Raw genomic sequence first — 19965 nt, 5'->3', positions numbered from 1 at the left:
AAACCAAATTGTATCCCTTGGACTAAAAATATTCATAAGTCAATATATATCGTATTTCTGACCGTCACACTGGCACATCTTTCAGAAGCAAAGGAGTAAACTGATTATAATAGTGCAGTTTCCACTAACCTTAACTTTTACGTATTGGAGAAAACACGCTTACGAGGTTTTGGTAGACAGAGCATGCCCCCGCGGTTTTTCCCGACCCCCAGGGCATGCTCTGTCTACCAAAACCGAAGGAATGTGTTTTTCCATACTTATAAACCGTCTAAATTGATTAAATGTTAACTAAATACTTACTAAAATACTTACTTTTAAATGAAAGTGAAATCTTCGGTTTCTAAATGTTTGTGTTGCAATTTTCCACTTCTTTTAAACTTTTCAAAACGAAAATTCGCAAATTTTAAAGGTGTTTTTTTGCTTTACAAGATTTCCGACTTTAAACAATCCAACTGTTACATAGAGGTAGTTGTGACGTAACGGCTAGCAGTTACTGCACGTGCAAATTGTGCAGCATTGATAAGCACGTATTTAAAAGCACGTGTTTTGAAACCTCGCTGTCCTTTCACCAGACTCTGAAGTGATGTCGCTTTTAAATTTCCACACGGAACTGTACACATAACATTCAATTTTAATTGAATAAAAATTTTGAATTGCTACTTGTTGTCATGTTTTCAGTTACTTGGTTAAACCTGGGATTTGAGGTTTTACATTCAAAGTAAAACCTCCCGAACGAAGATAAAACCTCACAATAGGTTTTACTTTGAAAGTAAAATAGGTTTTAAATGCCTATAGAAAGAACTCTCTTACTTAATAGAGATCCCAATGAATTGGTTTATAAAATTAGTTAACGGCCTTGCCTCGGGAAGATGCACTAGTGTGGCTCTTGCAAGTTATTCAGTCCCGTTTGTACCAGCACGCGAAAGCTCATGGAAACTGGCAAAAACGCTGACATGTAGAAGATGAATTATGGTTCAAACCATAATCTCAAGTCCAATACCACAAGAGGCCATAAATTAATGATATACTTTAAGCACTTTATTCATTTGGGCATTTGATCTTTTTAGGTCAGTGGTTATTAATTAATATATTCGAAAAAATAGGTCCGAAGTAGGAAAATACCATTAAGTTATGACAAGTATGCCAAATATTCATACGTTTTTCATCAATGTCTTCCGGTAGACGGGGTACTTGTAATTCATTAAATTCATTATAAAATGACCGTCCGGTTCCGGAAACTGAATTTCCGTATATACGGGTAAATTTATATAGTAATTATTTCGTTTTGAATGAAAATCGTCCGGGAACCGAGGTTTCCGGATATATGAAGTCCGTATAAGCGGGGCACGACTGTAGGTATGTGTTGGGCGATGGAATTGTTCTTGGGACTGTATCATATACTCAATAAACAAAGAAACGCAAAAGTAGTACGATCGTAAATATCTGACAGAGTGGTGACAACACCTATACACAATAAATACCAAAAGTGAATGTGTCATTTCTGCATGGATTGGGATCGATTTGTGTGGAAATAATGAGGATCTCCAGAAATTTGGTGAAAAGATGGGAATATCGGAAAAAGACAACCACGTGACAGCCTTCACCAAAACACACTAGCATCACGTGCACGTGCAACACCACTTGTTGGGCTATAAAAATGTTGGTTTTTCATTTGCATGCCATCACAATCATACAGTAAGTTACAGAAGACTGACGGAAGCCCAAGCAACAACGCCATCGGCCGATTGCAGACAGGTGAATCATCTTTGGCCGTACCAAGGCTTTTCCACGTCGCACCAAGCACCATTACAAGGCTGACCACGCTACCCCCATTTCATGTAACGTTTGTTTATGCTTCCCCAACCCCCCTCTCCCCCATAACATGTAACATTTATACACCACCCCAACACACATGGCCAGTCCAAAATTAATATTCAAACTTTTAATTTTTATATTTGAAAAAAATAGAACTTTATCGCTCTTTGATGCCTCCCCCATATACAGTGATAACTTTTGTGTTAGTCCAGACTAAAGCCGGTTTTATAGTGCTGGCCCATTGAGATACCATGCCACAGGACCCATGAAGATCCGGGGTAGAACAGGTCTTCAGCAACCCATGCTTGCCGTGAAAGGCGACTGTGCTTGTCGTAAGAGGCGACTAACGGGATTGGGTGGTCAGACTCACTGACAAGGTTGATGCATGTCATCGCATCCCAATTGTGTGGATCGATGCTCATGATGTTAATCACTGGATTGTCCTGTCCAGACTCGATTATTTACAGACCGCCGTCATATAGCTGGAGTATTTCTGAGTGCGGCCTTAAACAACTAACAAACCATGCCGTAGTGTAACTTGGATGCCCCAATCAGACACAGTATACTGTGACTCCAAGCCAACCGTCCCCTCTGCTGGCCGATGCTTTATCCACTCAACTACGGTTTGAATCAAACTTGCTTGGACTACAATTTGCTCTAGTTTTCTTTTGGCCTTTTGACAGTAGTGCAAATATTTATATTGATGGTAATAGTTTATATACTAGTATATATAGACAAATTACACAGAAACTGAACAAAATAAAATGAAAAAAAAACATTGTGACATCATGCATAACATTATTTATTGCCCTTTGTAAAAATAACATTGTTTAACAACACATTTGACTGGGCATCTTCAGTTGATTGGTCTGGATATACAGTTTTAAATACATTGTTACAGGTCACAGAAAGGCTGACAAGTTCTACTGTAGCACTTGATTCTGTAGGATAAATGAGCTGTGAAGGGCGAATGTGGAATCAACAGATTAGAATGATTTCTCTAGACTCTAAACAATTTTATGGCTGATAGATAACTTCTCTATAATTGTGCCTATTGACCAATATTTGCAGTTTTATTTGTTGAAACAACGGTTCAGAATGTCCAGTGAATTCCTGGCTCAGAATCAACTGCAACGACAATAGCCAATCTCATTAAAATCAGATCTTAGTTCTCGCTATTGCTAGCGGCAGCGAGAACTTAGATCTTATTTTAATGAGATTGCAACAATAGCATGACATCATTATGCTGGTTTAACACTTGAAAATTAATATATAGGCGCAGGAAAGAAGTTTCATTTTGACAGTTTGTTTGGGAATAAAGTGATTGATCCTACGAATAAATTAAGAACCCATTCCATCAAAAGCATCTAATTCATTTACAGAAAGCTATGAATGCATAAAATATATTTTGAGAAATATCTGTGATTAAAATAAAACAGTGCCATCAAATTGAATGTAGGAAAGCCTATAAGCGGAATCACAATAAAACATCGTTATCTGAGTGAGTGAGGGGCTCAATTAATTTTTAAAATAAAAAACCCAAATATATTTAACTGTGTTCTTAGGACACTTGTCAGCAACAAAAGGGCATATTATTATTTTTCCTACAATGTTGGGCAATTGTAAAAAAATTTCAGTAAAACTGGCTTGATTATTTTTGTAGAAAAAAATCACAGCCCTCAACCGGAAAATCAAATGGATGCTTCCATGCTTGAGACAGTGTTGAAACACCTGGTTATTTGGCATGACTTGCCAGAGATGGAGAAGTCTATGTAACACTGAGTAACTGAAAGACACTGAAACCTTATACATGTATTTTGTTGGTTTTGGCCTAAAATTCCATGTAGGTGGTCAAATTTTTTTAAAATTTTTTTTTCAAATGTAAACATCCAGGTTAGTACTTCAACTAATGAATAGAAAGAAAGTTTTAACATGGCAAGATACAGAAAGATAGTTGATTGTTTTTGTTTATTTTTTGAATAAAGATTTGTATACTGATTATTTACCATATCTTACAGAATGCGGTGATGAAATCTCATGTTCTTTTCCATTTCCCGTAATTGGAGTTGTCTAAGTTGCTTTTGGTCAAAAGTAATTTTAATTTTTTATAAAAAAACATAAGTCCAAAGGAAATTTAATACCCACTTGAAACCTATTGGCTTTGATTTCAATACCCTTCTTGCCTTGGAACTATGGATAGCTGAATGTTGTTTTGTATAGACTCAATCCTGTCCAGTTAAAGAGGTTTCATTGCAGTAAGAAAGAATCATGGCACATTACAAAGCCAAGGAACTAACACAGAACCCAAACACTAGAATACTCTCTCATCAATCTCATTAAAATCAGACCTTAGTTCTCGCTACCGCTAAACAAAGGATCTTTGTTTAGCGGCAGCGAGAACTAAGGTCTGATTTTAATGAGATTGACGCTCTCCTGCAGCACACAGAGACAGCCATAGTGAAATGAGAATCATCCCAGTTATCTGGTATCTTTTCTATCACTCATGACTTGCATTATAATCTGTGTAGTTTTGGTCTAAAATTAGTCACAGAATGCTCTGGTTTGGTAAAATAAAATAAAAATAAATCAAAAAGATAATGTACAAATTAAAAGTAAAACTTGTCGACTGTTTTCATACTTTTATACAGCAAAACATACACCATCTTAAAAACACATTTCTTTTGAAGATTTATGTATTTAAAAAATATGCATAAAACATTTTACTTTTACAAATAAAACACTCAATTCTTCTTACTTTGTGTAAGAACTTTTTGACATAAACATTCCCAACCTGAACGCTGCTTGACCCCCATTCTGTCAGTAATCAGCTTGTAATTAGGGAATGTAGAGTTTGACAGTAAACATTTTAATCTTTAGCGTGTCCATTGCCACGTGATCACAGAACGAAGCAGAAAATACAGTATTTTTGCGCTTTGATTGCAAAAGGTTTACGGGTACAAAAGATGAACTTTCAATTTTGACACCTTTTTACCAAATTAAAGATGCTAAACTTCCTAATGGTGATAAATATCCATAATTAGTATGAGTATATTTTAGTCAACAGTATCTGAAAAACAGTTTCAGCAACAAGAATAGTGATTGCATTATATATACAAGAACAAAACCAGCACCATCATTGCTTTGTCCTGAACACCTCCAGACTCGGAGAAACATTTTTACTACCCTTCATCAGTCAGGTGAGCTAATAAAATGTTTGGAAAATAAGAAAGACATAGAGGTCATAAACTAAATGGTTTTTGATTCACAAAATCGTTACATGTACTTTTCTCTTCTTGATCATCTTTGATTTTTTTTATTTGATTTGCAAAAATAATCTGAATTGTCTTTTTTGGTTTGTACTCATCTACAGAGCAGAACACAAAGGAAATAATTAATATCTGGTCTAAGGAATGGACGGACAAAGCTTCCATATCTCATATCAGTTGTGGCGTGGGATAATAAGAACCATAACATCATAGGCAGCAGTGATAATATATCCTTTTACATTCTTACAAAAATAGCACTTTTGAGAAATATTGTTAACAGTAAACACTTCTGTTCACACCGATTATGCATTTGATTGAATTACAGCAGTAAAACAGTAAGTTAGAAGAACAAAACATATTTACATTTAAAAATCCATGTTGCACCAACAATCAGGCAAAATAAATGCAAAGATAAAACACTGATAAAACAGTTGATAAAGAAGTCAGTACTTCGTAAAGACCGCACACCAGTGCATACAACACTAAGAACAGCCCTGGACACATGTGGTCAAACTTCGGAAACTTCAACATAAATTACTGTACCACAATACACATGCATCCAGCACTCCTGCAGGAGGCATGAAAAACAGGTGTCATTGGTTTGATTATGTTAGCATCAAACCTGGGTATTCTGCTGAACAGGCAAATATGCACCTACCACTGGGTCCTTACAGGTAAACATGCACACCATCCATCGGGCAATTACAGGTAAACATATGCACCACCCACTGGGTCCTTACAGGTAAACATACAAACCATCCATCGGGCAATTACAGGTAAACATATGCACCACCCACTGGGTCCTTACAGGTAGACATACAAACCATCTATCGGGCAATTACAGGTAAACATACACACCACCCACTGTGCCATTACAGGTAAAAATATGTGTACATAATTTTCTTGAAGTACTCCCTTCCTATGCACACATGCATCCTTCAAGCACACACATCCTTCAAGCACACACATCCTTCAAGCACACATCCTTCAAGCATACATCCTACAAGCACACACATCCTTCAAGCAGACATCCTTCAAGCACACACATCCTTCAAGCACACATATCCTTCAAGCACACACGTCCTTCAAGCACACACATCCTTCAAGCACACACGTCCTTCAAGCACACAAGTCCTTCAAGCACACACATCCTTCAAGCACACATCCTTCAAGCATACATCCTTCAAGCATACATTCTACAAGCACACACATCCTTCAAGCACACACATCCTTCAAGCATACACATCCTTCAAGCACACACATCCTTTAAGCATACATCCTACAAGCACACACATCCTTCAAGCACACTCAGCCCCTTTAAAAAATCTAATAATTTATCAATATCCTCTCACACGCACATACTTCATAGCCCTCTAGTCGCTAAAAGACAGATTTTGCCAGTTTTAATTTCACTTCAAGCACAAGCATTTAATTCCCTCTTCTTTGTCAAATGCAAATTGTGGTGCCAAAAACCATAACCATAAACAATAAAAACAAAATATTACAGTTTGATAATCATCCATCTGTGGTCATGATTATCAATAAGTAAGGTTGTCTGGGTAGTAGTCAGATTGTCAGTTGTCAGGGCAGCTCCATCTGGACATCTCAGCCATGCTAAAGGACCTTCAGTCTTGACCTTGGAACATGGGAGCTTAGTGCATCGATGAACTCTTGGAGTTGGTTGACGAACTTGGCACCAAGGTCTGTCAGTGTGTCCTTCGCACTGTTGCACAGCTGTTTTTCAAGACTAGGATCCTTACTGGAACAAAGGTGAGTGAGTGAGTGAGTGAGTGAATTACGGGGTTTTATGTTGTACTGCAGTTATATCACGGCATGTCAGCTCAATGAGGGAGGAAAATCTAAAGTCTGAAGTGGGTATGTCTCTGTCTGCCTCTGTGTGTGTGTGTGTGTGTGTGTGTGTGTGTGTGTGTGTGTGTGTGTGTGTGTGTGTGTGTGTGTGTGTGTGTGTGTGTGTCTGTTTGCCTGTCTGTCTGCACTAGTCAGGACTAATGCTACTTTTAGAGTGCTAGCCCGCTGAGATATCATGCCAGAGTTTAACATGACCGCACGCACGCACGCATGCACAACCAGTCCCTAAATAATATTCAAATTGATAAGCATGTACCCATGTGGGGAATCGAGCCACTAGGCTACCCTACCGCCCCAGCCACCACTGGAGATACTGATGTATTGATACTGGGAGGCTGATCAGAACCCGGCAGCTGCCTGGAGGAAGGGCTTCAGGGAACACTGGATCGGTCGTAGCTGGAGTTGACACTCTCTGTGAGTGTTTGTGCCGACGTCAGAAGACCTAGCCGCTGTTGCCATCGGCGTACTGGTAGCGGCTGTCTGAGTGTCAACAGCACTAAACCTTGTATCTTCAACCATCTGTCCGGGGAACAAACATCATGCCCTTCTTTGTGTTGAATAGAGCCCTGATGAACTGCAGACATTGAGTGGGAGACGTTTCAGACTTTGCAACATTGACGAGCCAACCTAGCTGATGAAGAAGCTGCTGTGTGAACCCTAGGTGTTCCATGAGGGTGTCTGGATCTGCATGGGCTTGAATGCAGGTGTTTATATACACCTCGAAGATGATCCCTTGAACAAGCAGGAACTTCATGATTGGCTTGGTAATACAGGTAAAAAGCCATCGGGCAGACTCTCCAGCTTCTTAGGATTCCACGGACAATTGTCAATAATTACATCGCTGTAAGTCTGAGGAAGGAACAATCCTGATATCGATGGTGATCCATGGACAACTGTTGATAGTTACATCACTGGAACGGGAATGATCCTGATGTCAATTGTGATCCGAACGGCTAGTAGAAGGAGAGCGGTTCCGTCCTGATGATCAATCCGCTGAATGGGAGTGATAATCGTCCTCAGAAGGATGGAGATCATCTTGTTGAAATTGAGTGTTCTGCGACTTATTCTTTTTGGTGTGATGTTGATCTTTAGAACGTTGATCCTGGGAACATCAATCTCTCAGGTGTTGATCCCTTGAGTGTCGATCCCGTGAATGTAAATCTGTAGACCTGGAACGTCAGTCTCTCTAACGTCAATCCTTAGATGGTCACCCTCGAACGTCAATCCCCCAAACTAGTGATTCTTTAACGAGTGACAACGAACTTCAAGGTGCGTGATCGATCCTGGTTCTTCCTTTCCGTATTCAAAGGAGAGAGCCAAGATGAATTAGCGATCCTCGGTGAAGTCAATACTGCAGGTGTCCTCTTAGGTGTGTGACAGGCAGGCTATGTGCTGATAGCCTGACTATCATGTTGAGGAGCGGGGGCTGATAGGCGACTCTCGGCTGACAGCCAGGGGCCTGGAGGGTCAACATCAGGGATAGTCGTGGCTGGTGTTATGCTGTCCCTAGTCATGACCATGCAGACGTCCGTGACTGCAGGCTGAACCATCTTAGATGTGGTCACAGGCACACTCTGGACAGGCGACGGATTCGTTTTGGCAGGAACATCGTCATGTAGGAAGCTGTCAGAAACACTGTCATTTTCTACCGATAGTGAAGACATGGTAGATGGCTTGATGGGCTGGCTTGGTTACACGCTTTGGTTTCTTGGCTGCAGACAAAGGCCAATTATCAGTGTCCTTGGATTAAGATCATCGGTCGATATTACGTTTCTTACATTTGTGTAAATACGTGTAAAAAGCTTCCTCTGTGCGTTGAGAACATTGTGAGCATCTGTAGTCCAGATTGCAAAGGCTATGGCAGTCACAACTGGTCTGCAACTTCTACAGGCTGGGTGTTCTGTGTTCTCATTATGTGTTCCCATACCCTTCTTCAAATAATGGATGTTGATATGATTGCAATCTCATTAAAATCAGATCTTAGTTCTCGCTACCGCTAAGCAAAGATCTGAAGACATCCCATTACGGGTCATGTCAGACCGACCTTGTGCGAACTTTGACCGACCAATGGAATGACCAGTCAGAAGGCAGCTTTCTTGTGCTTTACGGCACAAATTTCAAATTGGAGACTACGCTTCGAAACATATTTTGACAAATTCTCGATTACAAATTTGAAACCTGAACAAAAAACATTCTTGAATGGTCTAGATTGTAAGGATTCAGTCCTTAAACCCGTAACTATCGTTCGGAATACCCCATGTTAAAGTTTTCGAGATTGCATGATTAGAAATCACATTCCGACTGTCACTTTCATAATCTGGTAAGCGACGCACTGATTGGTTGGATGTAAGGTCGTTCTGACGTGACCCCTAATGGGATGTCTTAAGATCTTTGTTTAGCGGTAGCAAGAACTAAGGTCTCATTTTAATGAGATTGATACGATTGCAGAGGAAGTACTCTTTAAAAAAAACCAATGAATTTTCTTTTACTCAATACACGTCCCCACACAGTGGCAATAAGAAAGAGAATGATGTGGCTGGGGTAGTCAGGTGATCAAGTTGTGTAAGGTCACAGTGAGTGAGCCATTTGTTTGGGTGGGGACTATGGTGATGCTGGGATGTGTTCGGGCGAAATGTTTTTAAGAAGCTGGAAACTTTGTTTTAGCACATTTCCACACAAGGATCAAAAGAAGAAGGAAGAAATGCATAGTGTGAGATAGGATAACTTTTAAACTTGACTTTTATGACTTGGCACAGTGCACAAATATCAATTAAAGAAAGAGTGAATGAGTTTGGTTTTGGACTCTGGGCAATTGAAATGCATCAATAGTTGAATAACAGTGAAACCCTGTTTATCCAGAAAACACAGTTACCGGTTAAATCATTCACATTATCAAATGTCTGGATTAACGAATCATGGGTTTGGAGTAGAGTCCCTTTAATATTATTGTTAACTGACCACGGAACCTGCTTGTCTTCTGGCCATGTGTCAACGGGAGTTCCTCAAGGTTGTGTTATATAACATATATTTTTTTTTTTAATGCACAAATAATTGTATTACTGACTCTAAACTTTCATGGATTGCATATACAGATATTATTTACAAAAAGGGACTACAAAGACTTGATTTTTCATTGCTTTATAAATGTTTTATCGTGGTGTTTATATGTGTGTATTTAACTAAAATCATGAACCTGTTACTTGTTTCTCTATGCTTTTACGATGTAACCGAAATTTCCTTTTGGATGATCAAGTATTATCTCATCTATGTTATATAGACCTGCTAAACAAGATCATCCGGAAAGAGGGGTTTCTGGATTGACAGGGTTTACCTGTATGCAGCAGGCAGCACTCACCTCAGCAGGACCTTGGTCACGTTACAGATGGTCTCACAATCACTCTTGAAAGCCTGCATGGAGAAATGGAATTAATTAACCAGAAACAGCATGCATTATATGCAAAAACAGAAGCAGTCTCATTACATGTTTTATTGTTTAGCACTTTTATTGTCAAGAATACTTGTTATCAGACCCAGACAATCAGGATGACAAGCAAACACATTTTCAACTAGGCTAACACCCACTTAGTGAATAAAGAAACAGAAACCCACCAGTGGTTGAAGACAACAACACTTCCTACATCATTTTCATCGCTATTTGCCTCATAATTATAACCTCTTTTTACAATATGTATTTCCTTGTTTCTTCACTTGATGTTTTTGCAATTCTGTCCGGTGCAACAACAGTCAAAACTGGTACTGTTGTCCACAGCTGATGGCTACAACAAAGCTAGGACTGTTGTCCACAGCTGATGGCTACAACAAAGCTAGGACTGTTGTCCACAGCTGATGGCTACAACGAGGCTAGGACTGTTGTCCACAGCTGAAGGCTACAACGAGGCTGGGACTGTTGTCCACAGCTGAAGGCTACAACGAGGCTAGGACTGTTGTCCACAGCTGATGGCTACAACGAGGCTAGGACTGTTGTCCACAGCTGATGGCTACAACGAGGCTAGGACTGTTGTCCACAGCTGATGGCTACAACGAGGCTAGGACTGTTGTCCACAGCTGAAGGCTACGAGGCTAGGACTGTTGTCCACAGCTGAAGGCTACAACGAGGCTGGGACTGTTGTCCACAGCTGATGGCTACAACGAGGCTAGGACTGTTGTCCACAGCTGAAGGCTACAACGAGGCTGGGACTGTTGTCCACAGCTGAAGGCTACAACGAGGCTAGGACTGTTGTCCACAGCTGATGGCTACAACGAGGCTAGGACTGTTGTCCACAGCTGATGGCTACAACGAGGCTAGGACTGTTGTCCACAGCTGAAGGCTACGAGGCTAGGACTGTTGTCCACAGCTGAAGGCTACAACGAGGCTGGGACTGTTGTCCACAGCTGAAGGCTACAACGAGGCTAGGACTGTTGTCCACAGCTGATGGCTACAACGAGGCTAGGACTGTTGTCCACAGCTGATGGCTACAACGAGGCTAGGACTGTTGTCCACAGCTGAAGGCTACGAGGCTAGGACTGTTGTCCACAGCTGAAGGCTACAACGAGGCTGGGACTGTTGTCCACAGCTGAAGGCTACAACGAGGCTAGGACTGATGTCCACAGCTGAAGGCTACAACGAAGCTAGGACTGATGTCCACAGCTGAAGGCTACAACGAGGCTAGGACTGTTGTCCACAGCTGATGGCTACAACGAGGCTAGGACTGTTGTCCACAGCTGAAGGCTACAACGAGGCTAGGACTGTTGTCCACAGCTGATGGCTACAACGAGGCTAGGACTGTTGTCCACAGCTGAAGGCTACAACGAGGCTAGGACTGATATCTACAGCTGAAGGCTACAACAAAGACTAGTACTGTTGTCAACAAGGCTACAACAAAGACTAGTACTGTTGTCCACAAGGCTACAAGCCTAGTACTGTTGTCAATAAGGCTACAACAAAGACTAGTACTGTTGTCAACAAGGCTACAACAAAGACTAGTACTGTTGTCAACAAGGCTACAACAAAGACGAGTACTGTTGTCAACAAGGCTACAACAAAGACTAGTACTGTTGTCAACAAGGCTACAAAAAAACTAGTACTGTTGTCAACAAGGCAACAAAAAGACTAGTACTGTTGTTAACAGCTGAAGGCTACAACAAAGACAAGTAGTGATGTCCACTGCCACACAAATTCTGAACATGCCGTGCAGTTCATCACTGATTCATCAACTGAACCTGGGTAATAATTTCTTTATCACATAATGTCATTCTTTAAATAAGCAACATTAAGATGTAATGTTTCTGAATGAAGTAACTTTACAAACCATGTATGAAAACAATGTTTGAGCGAACCGCCAATAGCCAAAGACTCTGTTTTCACTTCTTTTTCTTCACATTTAAATTTTTTGGATTCGGTGGCTTTGTAAACAAAGTTTTAAAACAAATCTGACCTAATATTATTGAATGAACAACCAAAACCTACAATTGTTGAGTTGAGTGTTTTAGGAAACAAAATAACCTGACAACAAAATCATTTACTGCCTCATTATATATACCCCCGTTTTCACTATAATAAAAAACTATAATATAATAAAATAAATTATGAATGAATATAAAATGTGTTATATACCGCCTCTAGTTCTTGTTTCTTTTGCTGAACCCTCTGCATCTGTCCATGAGACAAGGCCTTCCTCTGCCGAGGTACAGACTTGGGTGTTGAGGTGAGAATACTTTTCCTACGGTTCAATGTCTGACTGGTTTGAGATGGGGCCTCCCCATCTTCTAGTCTTTGGCTGTTGTTAGGAGACCTCGAGTGATTGCCAGACGAGACCGATGTGTAGTCAGGGGTTTGTGATGGGTAGACAGGGGTTAGTGACCTTGACCTGGATCGTCTAGGAGACCTGCATCTTTTCCGTTTGTTCAGAGATGCAGATCTATTGCTCGGTGATGAAGACCTAGACCTGTTTGGTGGCCTACTTGGTGATCGTACCCTTTTCCTTGATGCAGCAGGAAAAGGTAGAAGGTAGGTAGGTGATGTGGATCGTGATCTCAGGGGAGATCTTTTTCCAGGTGATGAAGACCGAGATGAAGACCTTGACCTTTGAAGATTTCTTTTAATTCTTCTAGGCGACAATGATGCACTTGGTGATGGAGATCTGGAGCCTGTTCTTGGAGACATAGACCTTGACCTTGACCTTGACTTTTTTGTAGATTTTGACCTGTTGTTCGAAGAAACTGATTGTGATTCTGATGTTTCCGTCAGACTACTTCTGTTTGGAGATGAAGATAGTTTTCTCTTACTAGAATATAGATGGCGGCCCTTATGATGTTTGCCATGTCTTAGAAGTTTGGTTGGAGAATTGAAGCTTGAATCACTAGTCTCCATTGTGGTGTCTGAAGTGGTGCTTTTGTCGGTCATCCTGCTGGAAGAAGATTGGTCAGTGGAGAAACTGCTGCTGTCTCTCATCTTTGTCAACGACCTGCTCCGGCTGCCATCCCTATGAACAGTCATGTGGCCCCCAGATCCATGTCGCCTCCTGGGATCATCGTCTGGATCTAGGTTCAGATTACTACATTCTGACACACTTTGGGTATAGGAGTTGTCACCTACTGGATATGGCACAAGGGGTGTCACCTTCTTTGTCCTTGAATCTGTTGATGGTAAGAGTACTGGGATTGACTAAAAGTGGAATGTTGTTGCTTAATGCCACACTCAACAAAATTCCAGTATCCTGAGGTGAGGTGAAAAGGGGTTTAACGCCATGTTGAAGATTATTGCACTTATATAGCGACGTGTGTGTGTGTGTGTGTGTGTGTGTGGCGGGGGGGAGGTTTGCTTGTGTGTGCATGTGTTCAGTTTAATATGTATAGCCAGCCAACCAGTCCTTATCATTATCCCCATAATGTGCCGAGCGCCAGGCAGGGTAACAACAAGTACCATCTTTTAACGTCTTTATGATGCAGCCAGGGATCGACCCCAGACCTTCTGCTTTCCAGGCGGATCACAGAGGCGTTCAGTAACCCATGGACTAGTTTTATTATTGCTGGCAAACCAGTCGGAATGCAGAATCATAAACTGTCATGGTAGAATGTATGTTGCTCACATCCTCTCTCCACTATAAACACATTCTCTGACATAATTGTTTCATAATGGGTATGTACTCAAACACTAAGCTCATGGTTCAAAATATCAAAATGCCTATAATTTCAAAACCTGTCAGTAGGTCCAATATTATCATGATAGATGTCATGTAAGAAAATAAAGTAGGTCGTTTTAATAAATGAAGAAAACGGAATGGACAAACATAATTACCGATATGTTTATGTGGTCTCAAAACATAACCTGAGTCATCTAAGGTGCCGCGATTCATTGTGCGGGGTTACGTCTCTTGGGCATGCCAGAAACCTATGATTGTGGGTTCGAATCCAGGTTTGCCCCGATTATGTTTCTAGGTTTGTCAGCACCATACCTGTGCTTGTGGGTTTCACCGAAGTGGTAAATGAGACCTGCATCACTTCGGGCTTTCCTCCCACATTAAGCTAACACGCCGCGACATAACTGGAATATTGTTAAAAGTGGCGTTAAATCCAACTGACTCACACACACGCACGCACGCACGCACGCACGCACGCACGCACGCACGCACACGCACACGTACACACACGCACACACACGCTCACACACGCTCACACACACACTCACTCACTCACTCACTCACCTGAGTCTGGACATTTTTCATCATATGATTTCTCAAGCTCAGAATCAATAAAGTCAAGGTCATTTCTATCCTCCAAAGGTATTTTTGAAGAGCTCCTCTCTGCCAGTCTCTTCATCCCGGTCAGTTTGGACACAACAGCAGCTGGGATGTCTTCTGATGGCAGATACATCTTTTTCTTGCTTGGAATAGAGTCAGCAGCAATTCGGGACTCTTCCATACTGGTGAACACAGCTAGAGGAGACTGATAGCTGAGGCGATGAGGAGTGAACCTCAGGAAGAAGGGCCTTGAACCAGATGCAGAGTCCCCCTCAATACCAGCATCGACATGCTCATCCTTGGTGGGGGTGTCTTCTTCAGGGTTGATATACAATGGATTTTTTTTCGGGGTTTTCTTTGGAGATTTCAGCTTGGACTCCGTGTCAAGCTGGAGGGTCTCCTCAGCTCGATTTCTTTCCAGGCTGCGGACGGACTTCTTGTCGGACATCTGATGTGGTTTGACATTTGGAGTACCAGTTCCAGGACCCCGGGGTTCAAGGATCTCTCTGGTGAAGCCGTGTTTGGGGACAGTATGGAGGGACATAGTGCACGCCTCCTCCAGCCTCCGCATCCTTACGTCATCAGATGACTTCAGGCCAGCACATTTTTCAGAATCATTGGTCGACTTCCTGTCAGTTTTATCTACTTTCACCTTTTTATCTGGACTTGAATTTATCCCTGAATCTTGCTCTTTATCGGATATTTCACTTTTTAAACATTTTGTATGCTTGCCCATCATAAATTTACGATACTGAGGTGTCATGCTTTTGGGCCCTTTTTTGGATATTTTTCCAACTTCTATCCAGCAACCTCTGTAAGAATTATATGTGCTGGTCTTAGAGGGGGACTCCTGGGGCAGATCTTTTGGCTTGGTTAGATTTGGTTCATCTTTTGATTGTTGTTCTGATATCCCTATGTCCCCTGACTGAGGACATTTGACCCCTGTAGATTTATGTGAAGCAGACAGGTTAGAAGGAACTTTCTTTGGTGGCATTGGGCCATACCAGTCTTCAATATCATCAGGGGAACTACCACTCGCTAGCTCTCCAGGTTCAAGGTCGTTTGCTGGTTTCAGGGAAGGCTCCAGTGCCAGTTCCAACTCCGAGTCCTCAGACGTTGGCGATGGTGGTGACCATGGTGAGTCTAGGTCATCCATTGCAATGTCTTGATTGGATGCCGATGTTGATGTCTTGGTTCCATGTTTATTGACATTCTCTGATGATGGCACTTTCTTTGGTGCTTCTTCCTGTTTCTCATGCTGTGGGTGAGCTCCTGATTTTGTAAATCTTGATCTGTAAGAAATAATTACAATAAATATTTGGTGTTGAAATCTGGGAAGTAGAGAAGTTGACCAATTTTCTGTAGAATGTTGATTGAAGAATAGGTTTAGATATCACACATCGTTTTTCCGCTTAAAAATCCATATAAATGTATTAGCGAGGTTTTCACTGATTTCGTAGATCTATGAATCTGTTCTTCTGATGTAGAATGAAGGGGGCAAGAGGACCACTTTTAATTTCAAGACTCCTTAGTGAGTGAGTGAGTGAGTGAGTGAGTGAGTGAGTGAGTGAGTGAGTGAGTGAGTGAGTAGCCTGCATTCTAATGTGTAATGACCTTCTTTAATGACTTTATGATATTCCTATCATCATATATAGATTTTTTTAAAAACATTCTGACAATGAAGTCTCCCCAGGAAGCCATGATGTATAGTAAGGCCATAAGAAGCTGTATATGTCCGCAGATGAGCCGAATTTTGATGACCAGAAAAAAAGATTTGTTGTTTATGGCAACATAATGATCATTATGAGAATAAAAAGACAACAGAAACAGCTTCTCACATTAAGGGAGTGGATGACTGGTTTGTTAAATCTTTATAAGAAATTATAATGACTTTTTCCATATAATTACAACGTTTTTCATCTTATATTATTGAATATCTGCAAGTACCAGTACAGTCTTGCAGTCCGTCTTCGCGGTGTGTCGTTGCCTTTCACTTCTTGGTTTGGCTTATCTACGGGTCATATCATGTTTTTTCATATTTCAATGGTCAAGTTAATACCTCGGCTTGTACAGGTAAGGACAACCTTGGGGGGACTCACAAGTACAGGTATAAAAAACGTTGCCGGAATGCACAAGTACAGGTAAGGACAACGTTGCGGGAACGCACAAGTACAGGTAAGGACAACGTTGGGGGAACGCACAAGTACAGGTATAGACAACCTTGGGGGAACGCACAAGTACAGGTATAGACAACGTTGTGGGAACGCACAAGTACAGGTATAGACAATCTAGGGGGAATGCACAAGTACAGGTATAGACAACGTTGTGGGAACGCACAAGTACAGGTATAGACAATCTAGGGGGAATGCACAAGTACAGGTATAGACAACCTTAGGGGAACGCACAAGTACAGGTATAGACAACCTTGGGGGAACGCACAAGTACAGGTATAGACAACCTTTGGGGGGAGTCACAAGTACAGGTATAGACAACCTTGGGGGGAGTCACAAGTACAGGTATAGACAACCTTGGGGGGGGTCACAAGAACATGTATAGACAACCTTGGGGGAGTCACAAGTACAGGTATAGACAACCTTGGGGGAACGCACAAGTACAGGTATGGACAACCTTGGGGGGAGGCACAAGTACAGGTATAGACAACCTTGGGGGGGGAGTCACAAGTACAGGTATAGACAACGTTGGGGGAACGCACAAGTACAGGTATAGACAACGTTGGGGGAACGCACAAGTACAAGTATAGACAACCTTGGGGGGGAGTCACAAGTACAGGTATAGACAACCTTGGGGGGAGTCACAAGTGCAGGTATAGACAACCTTGGGGGGAGTCACAAGTACAGGTATAGACAACCTTGGGGGGAGTCACAAAAACAGGAATAGACAACCTTGGGGGAGTCACAAGTACAGGTATAGACAACCTTGGGGGGAGTCACAAGTACAGGTATAGACAACCTTGGGGGAAAGCACAAGTACAGGTAAGGAAAACCTTGGGGGAGTCACAAGTACAGGTATAGACAACCTTGGGGGAGTCACAAGTACAGGTATAGACAACCTTGGGGGAACGCACAAGTACAGGTAAGGACAACCTTGGGGGAGTCACAAGTACAGGTATAGATAACCTTGGGGGAACGCACAAGTACAGGTAAGGACAACCTTGGGGAACGCACAAGTACAGGTATAGACAACCTTGGGGAACGCACAAGTACAGGTATAGACAACCTTGGGGGAGTCACAAGTACAGGTATAGACAACCTTGGGGAACGCACAAGTACAGGTATAGACAACCTGCGGGGAACGCACAAGTACAGGTATAGACAACCTTGGGGAACGCACAAGTACAGGTATAGACAACCTGCGGGGAACGCACAAGTACAGGTATAGACAACCTTGGGGAACGCACAAGTACAGGTACAGACAACGTTGGGGGGAGTCACAAGTACAGGTATAGACAATCTAGGGGGAATGCACAAGTACAGGTATGGACAACCTTGGGGGAGTCACAAGTACAGGTATAGACAACCTTGGGGGAGTCACAAGTACAGGTATAGACAACCTTGGGGGGGAGTCACAAGTACAGGTATGGACAACCTTGGGGGGGAGTCACAAGTACAGGTATAGACAACCTTGGGGGGAGTCACAAGTACAGGTATAGACAACCTTGGGGGGGAGTCACAAGTACAGGTATGGACAACCTTGGGGGGGAGTCACAAGTACAGGTATGGACAACCTTGGGGGGGAGTCACAAGTACAGGTATGGACAACCTTGGGGGGAGGCACAAGTACAGGTACAGACAACCTTGGGGGGAGTCACAAGTACAGGTATAGACAACCTTGGGGGGAGTCACAAGTACAGGTATGGACAACCTTGGGGGGACGCACAAGTACAGGTATAGACAACCTTGGGGGGAGTCACAAGTACAGGTATGGACAACCTTGGGGGGACGCACAAGTACAGGTATGGACAACCTTGGGGGGACGCACAAGTACAGGTATGGACAACCTTGGGGGGGAGTCACAAGTACAGGTAAGGACAACCTTGGGGGAGTCACAAGTACAGGTATAGACAACCTTGGGGGGGAGTCACAAGTACAGGTAAGGACAACCTTGGGGGAGTCACAAGTACAGGTATGGACAACCTTGGGGGAGTCACAAGTACAGGTATGGGCAACCTTGGGGGGACGCACAAGTACAGGTATGGACAACCTTGGGGGGAGTCACAAGTACAGGTATGGACAACCTTGGGGGGAGTCACAAGTACAGGTATGGACAACCTTGGGGGAGTCACAAGTACAGGTATGGACAACCTTGGGGGGAGTCACAAGTACAGGTACAGACAACCTTGGGGGGAGTCACAAGTACAGGTATGGACAACCTTGGGGGGAGTCACAAGTACAGGTATGGACAACCTTGGGGGGAGTCACAAGTACAGGTATAGACAACCTTGGGGGGAGTCACAAGTACAGGTATAGACAACCTTGGGGGGAGTCACAAGTACAGGTATAGACAACCTTGGGGGAGTCACAAGTACAGGTATAGACAACCTTGGGGGAGTCACAAGTACAGGTATAGACAACCTTGGGGGAGTCACAAGTACAGGTATAGACAACCTTGGGGGAGTCACAAGTACAGGTATGGACAACCTTGGGGGAGTCACAAGTACAGGTATAGACAACCTTGGGGGAGTCACAAGTACAGGTATGGACAACCTTGGGGGAGTCACAAGTACAGGTATGGACAACCTTGGGAAGACACTCTACCACTAGACCAGTAAGGCGGTCTAACTCTGAAAACATGAACAACCAGGTGAATAGAAGACCTACACATCTCTTTCATATTGTGATGCTCACAATAAATGTACTAAATCCTACCTTTGCTCAGACTGAGTCTGTAGACCAGGGTTGAGCTCCTGTAAAGATAAAACATAGTGAGTGAACGGGTGAGTGAGATTTCCAATTAGAGCCTTCATTGTTGTTTTCACTAGTGTCACATCTGTGCCGTGGGACAGGTTCCCCAACAGCTGTGTTGGGTTGAGTAACATCTGTTACATCAAAAGATAACTCAAATAGTACATAAAACAGGAGTTCATGTCTCTAATATATTTTCATAGCCATTTTCATAAATAAAGTTATGCTTGTTAACTCGTTAACTTGTACATGCACCCAGCAAAACAACATTGAAATTATTCTGTTGTTCTGTTAATGCTAGATGTTACAATATTTGCTTATTTGCTTGCAGATAATTTTAACTTGAGCATAAAA

General features: G+C 42.2%; 1 protein-coding gene across 1 annotated transcript in view; it reads right to left on the bottom strand.

Moving 5' to 3' along the window:
• Nucleotides 1-2601: 2601 nt before the first annotated feature.
• LOC124145921 (titin homolog) overlaps nt 2602-19965 on the bottom strand; it is a 36826-nt gene continuing 19462 nt past the window's right edge. The window contains exons 5-9 of the mRNA XM_048383131.1: nt 19576-19613; nt 14654-15981; nt 12565-13586; nt 10306-10358; nt 2602-6840 (exon numbers count right to left, since the gene is read on the bottom strand). Coding sequence (XP_048239088.1) covers nt 6696-6840; nt 10306-10358; nt 12565-13586; nt 14654-15981; nt 19576-19613 — 2586 coding nt within the window. The 3' untranslated portion in view covers nt 2602-6695. The remainder of the gene's footprint in view (nt 6841-10305; nt 10359-12564; nt 13587-14653; nt 15982-19575; nt 19614-19965) is intronic.

The sequence above is a fragment of the Haliotis rufescens genome, unplaced genomic scaffold (genome assembly GCF_023055435.1).
Source record: "Haliotis rufescens isolate VD_foot unplaced genomic scaffold, xgHalRufe1.0.p SCAF_45, whole genome shotgun sequence".
Lineage (NCBI taxonomy): Eukaryota > Metazoa > Mollusca > Gastropoda > Lepetellida > Haliotidae > Haliotis > Haliotis rufescens.
The sequence above is the reverse complement of the archived record's forward strand: the minus strand, read 5'-3'. Positions and strand labels throughout refer to the sequence as shown.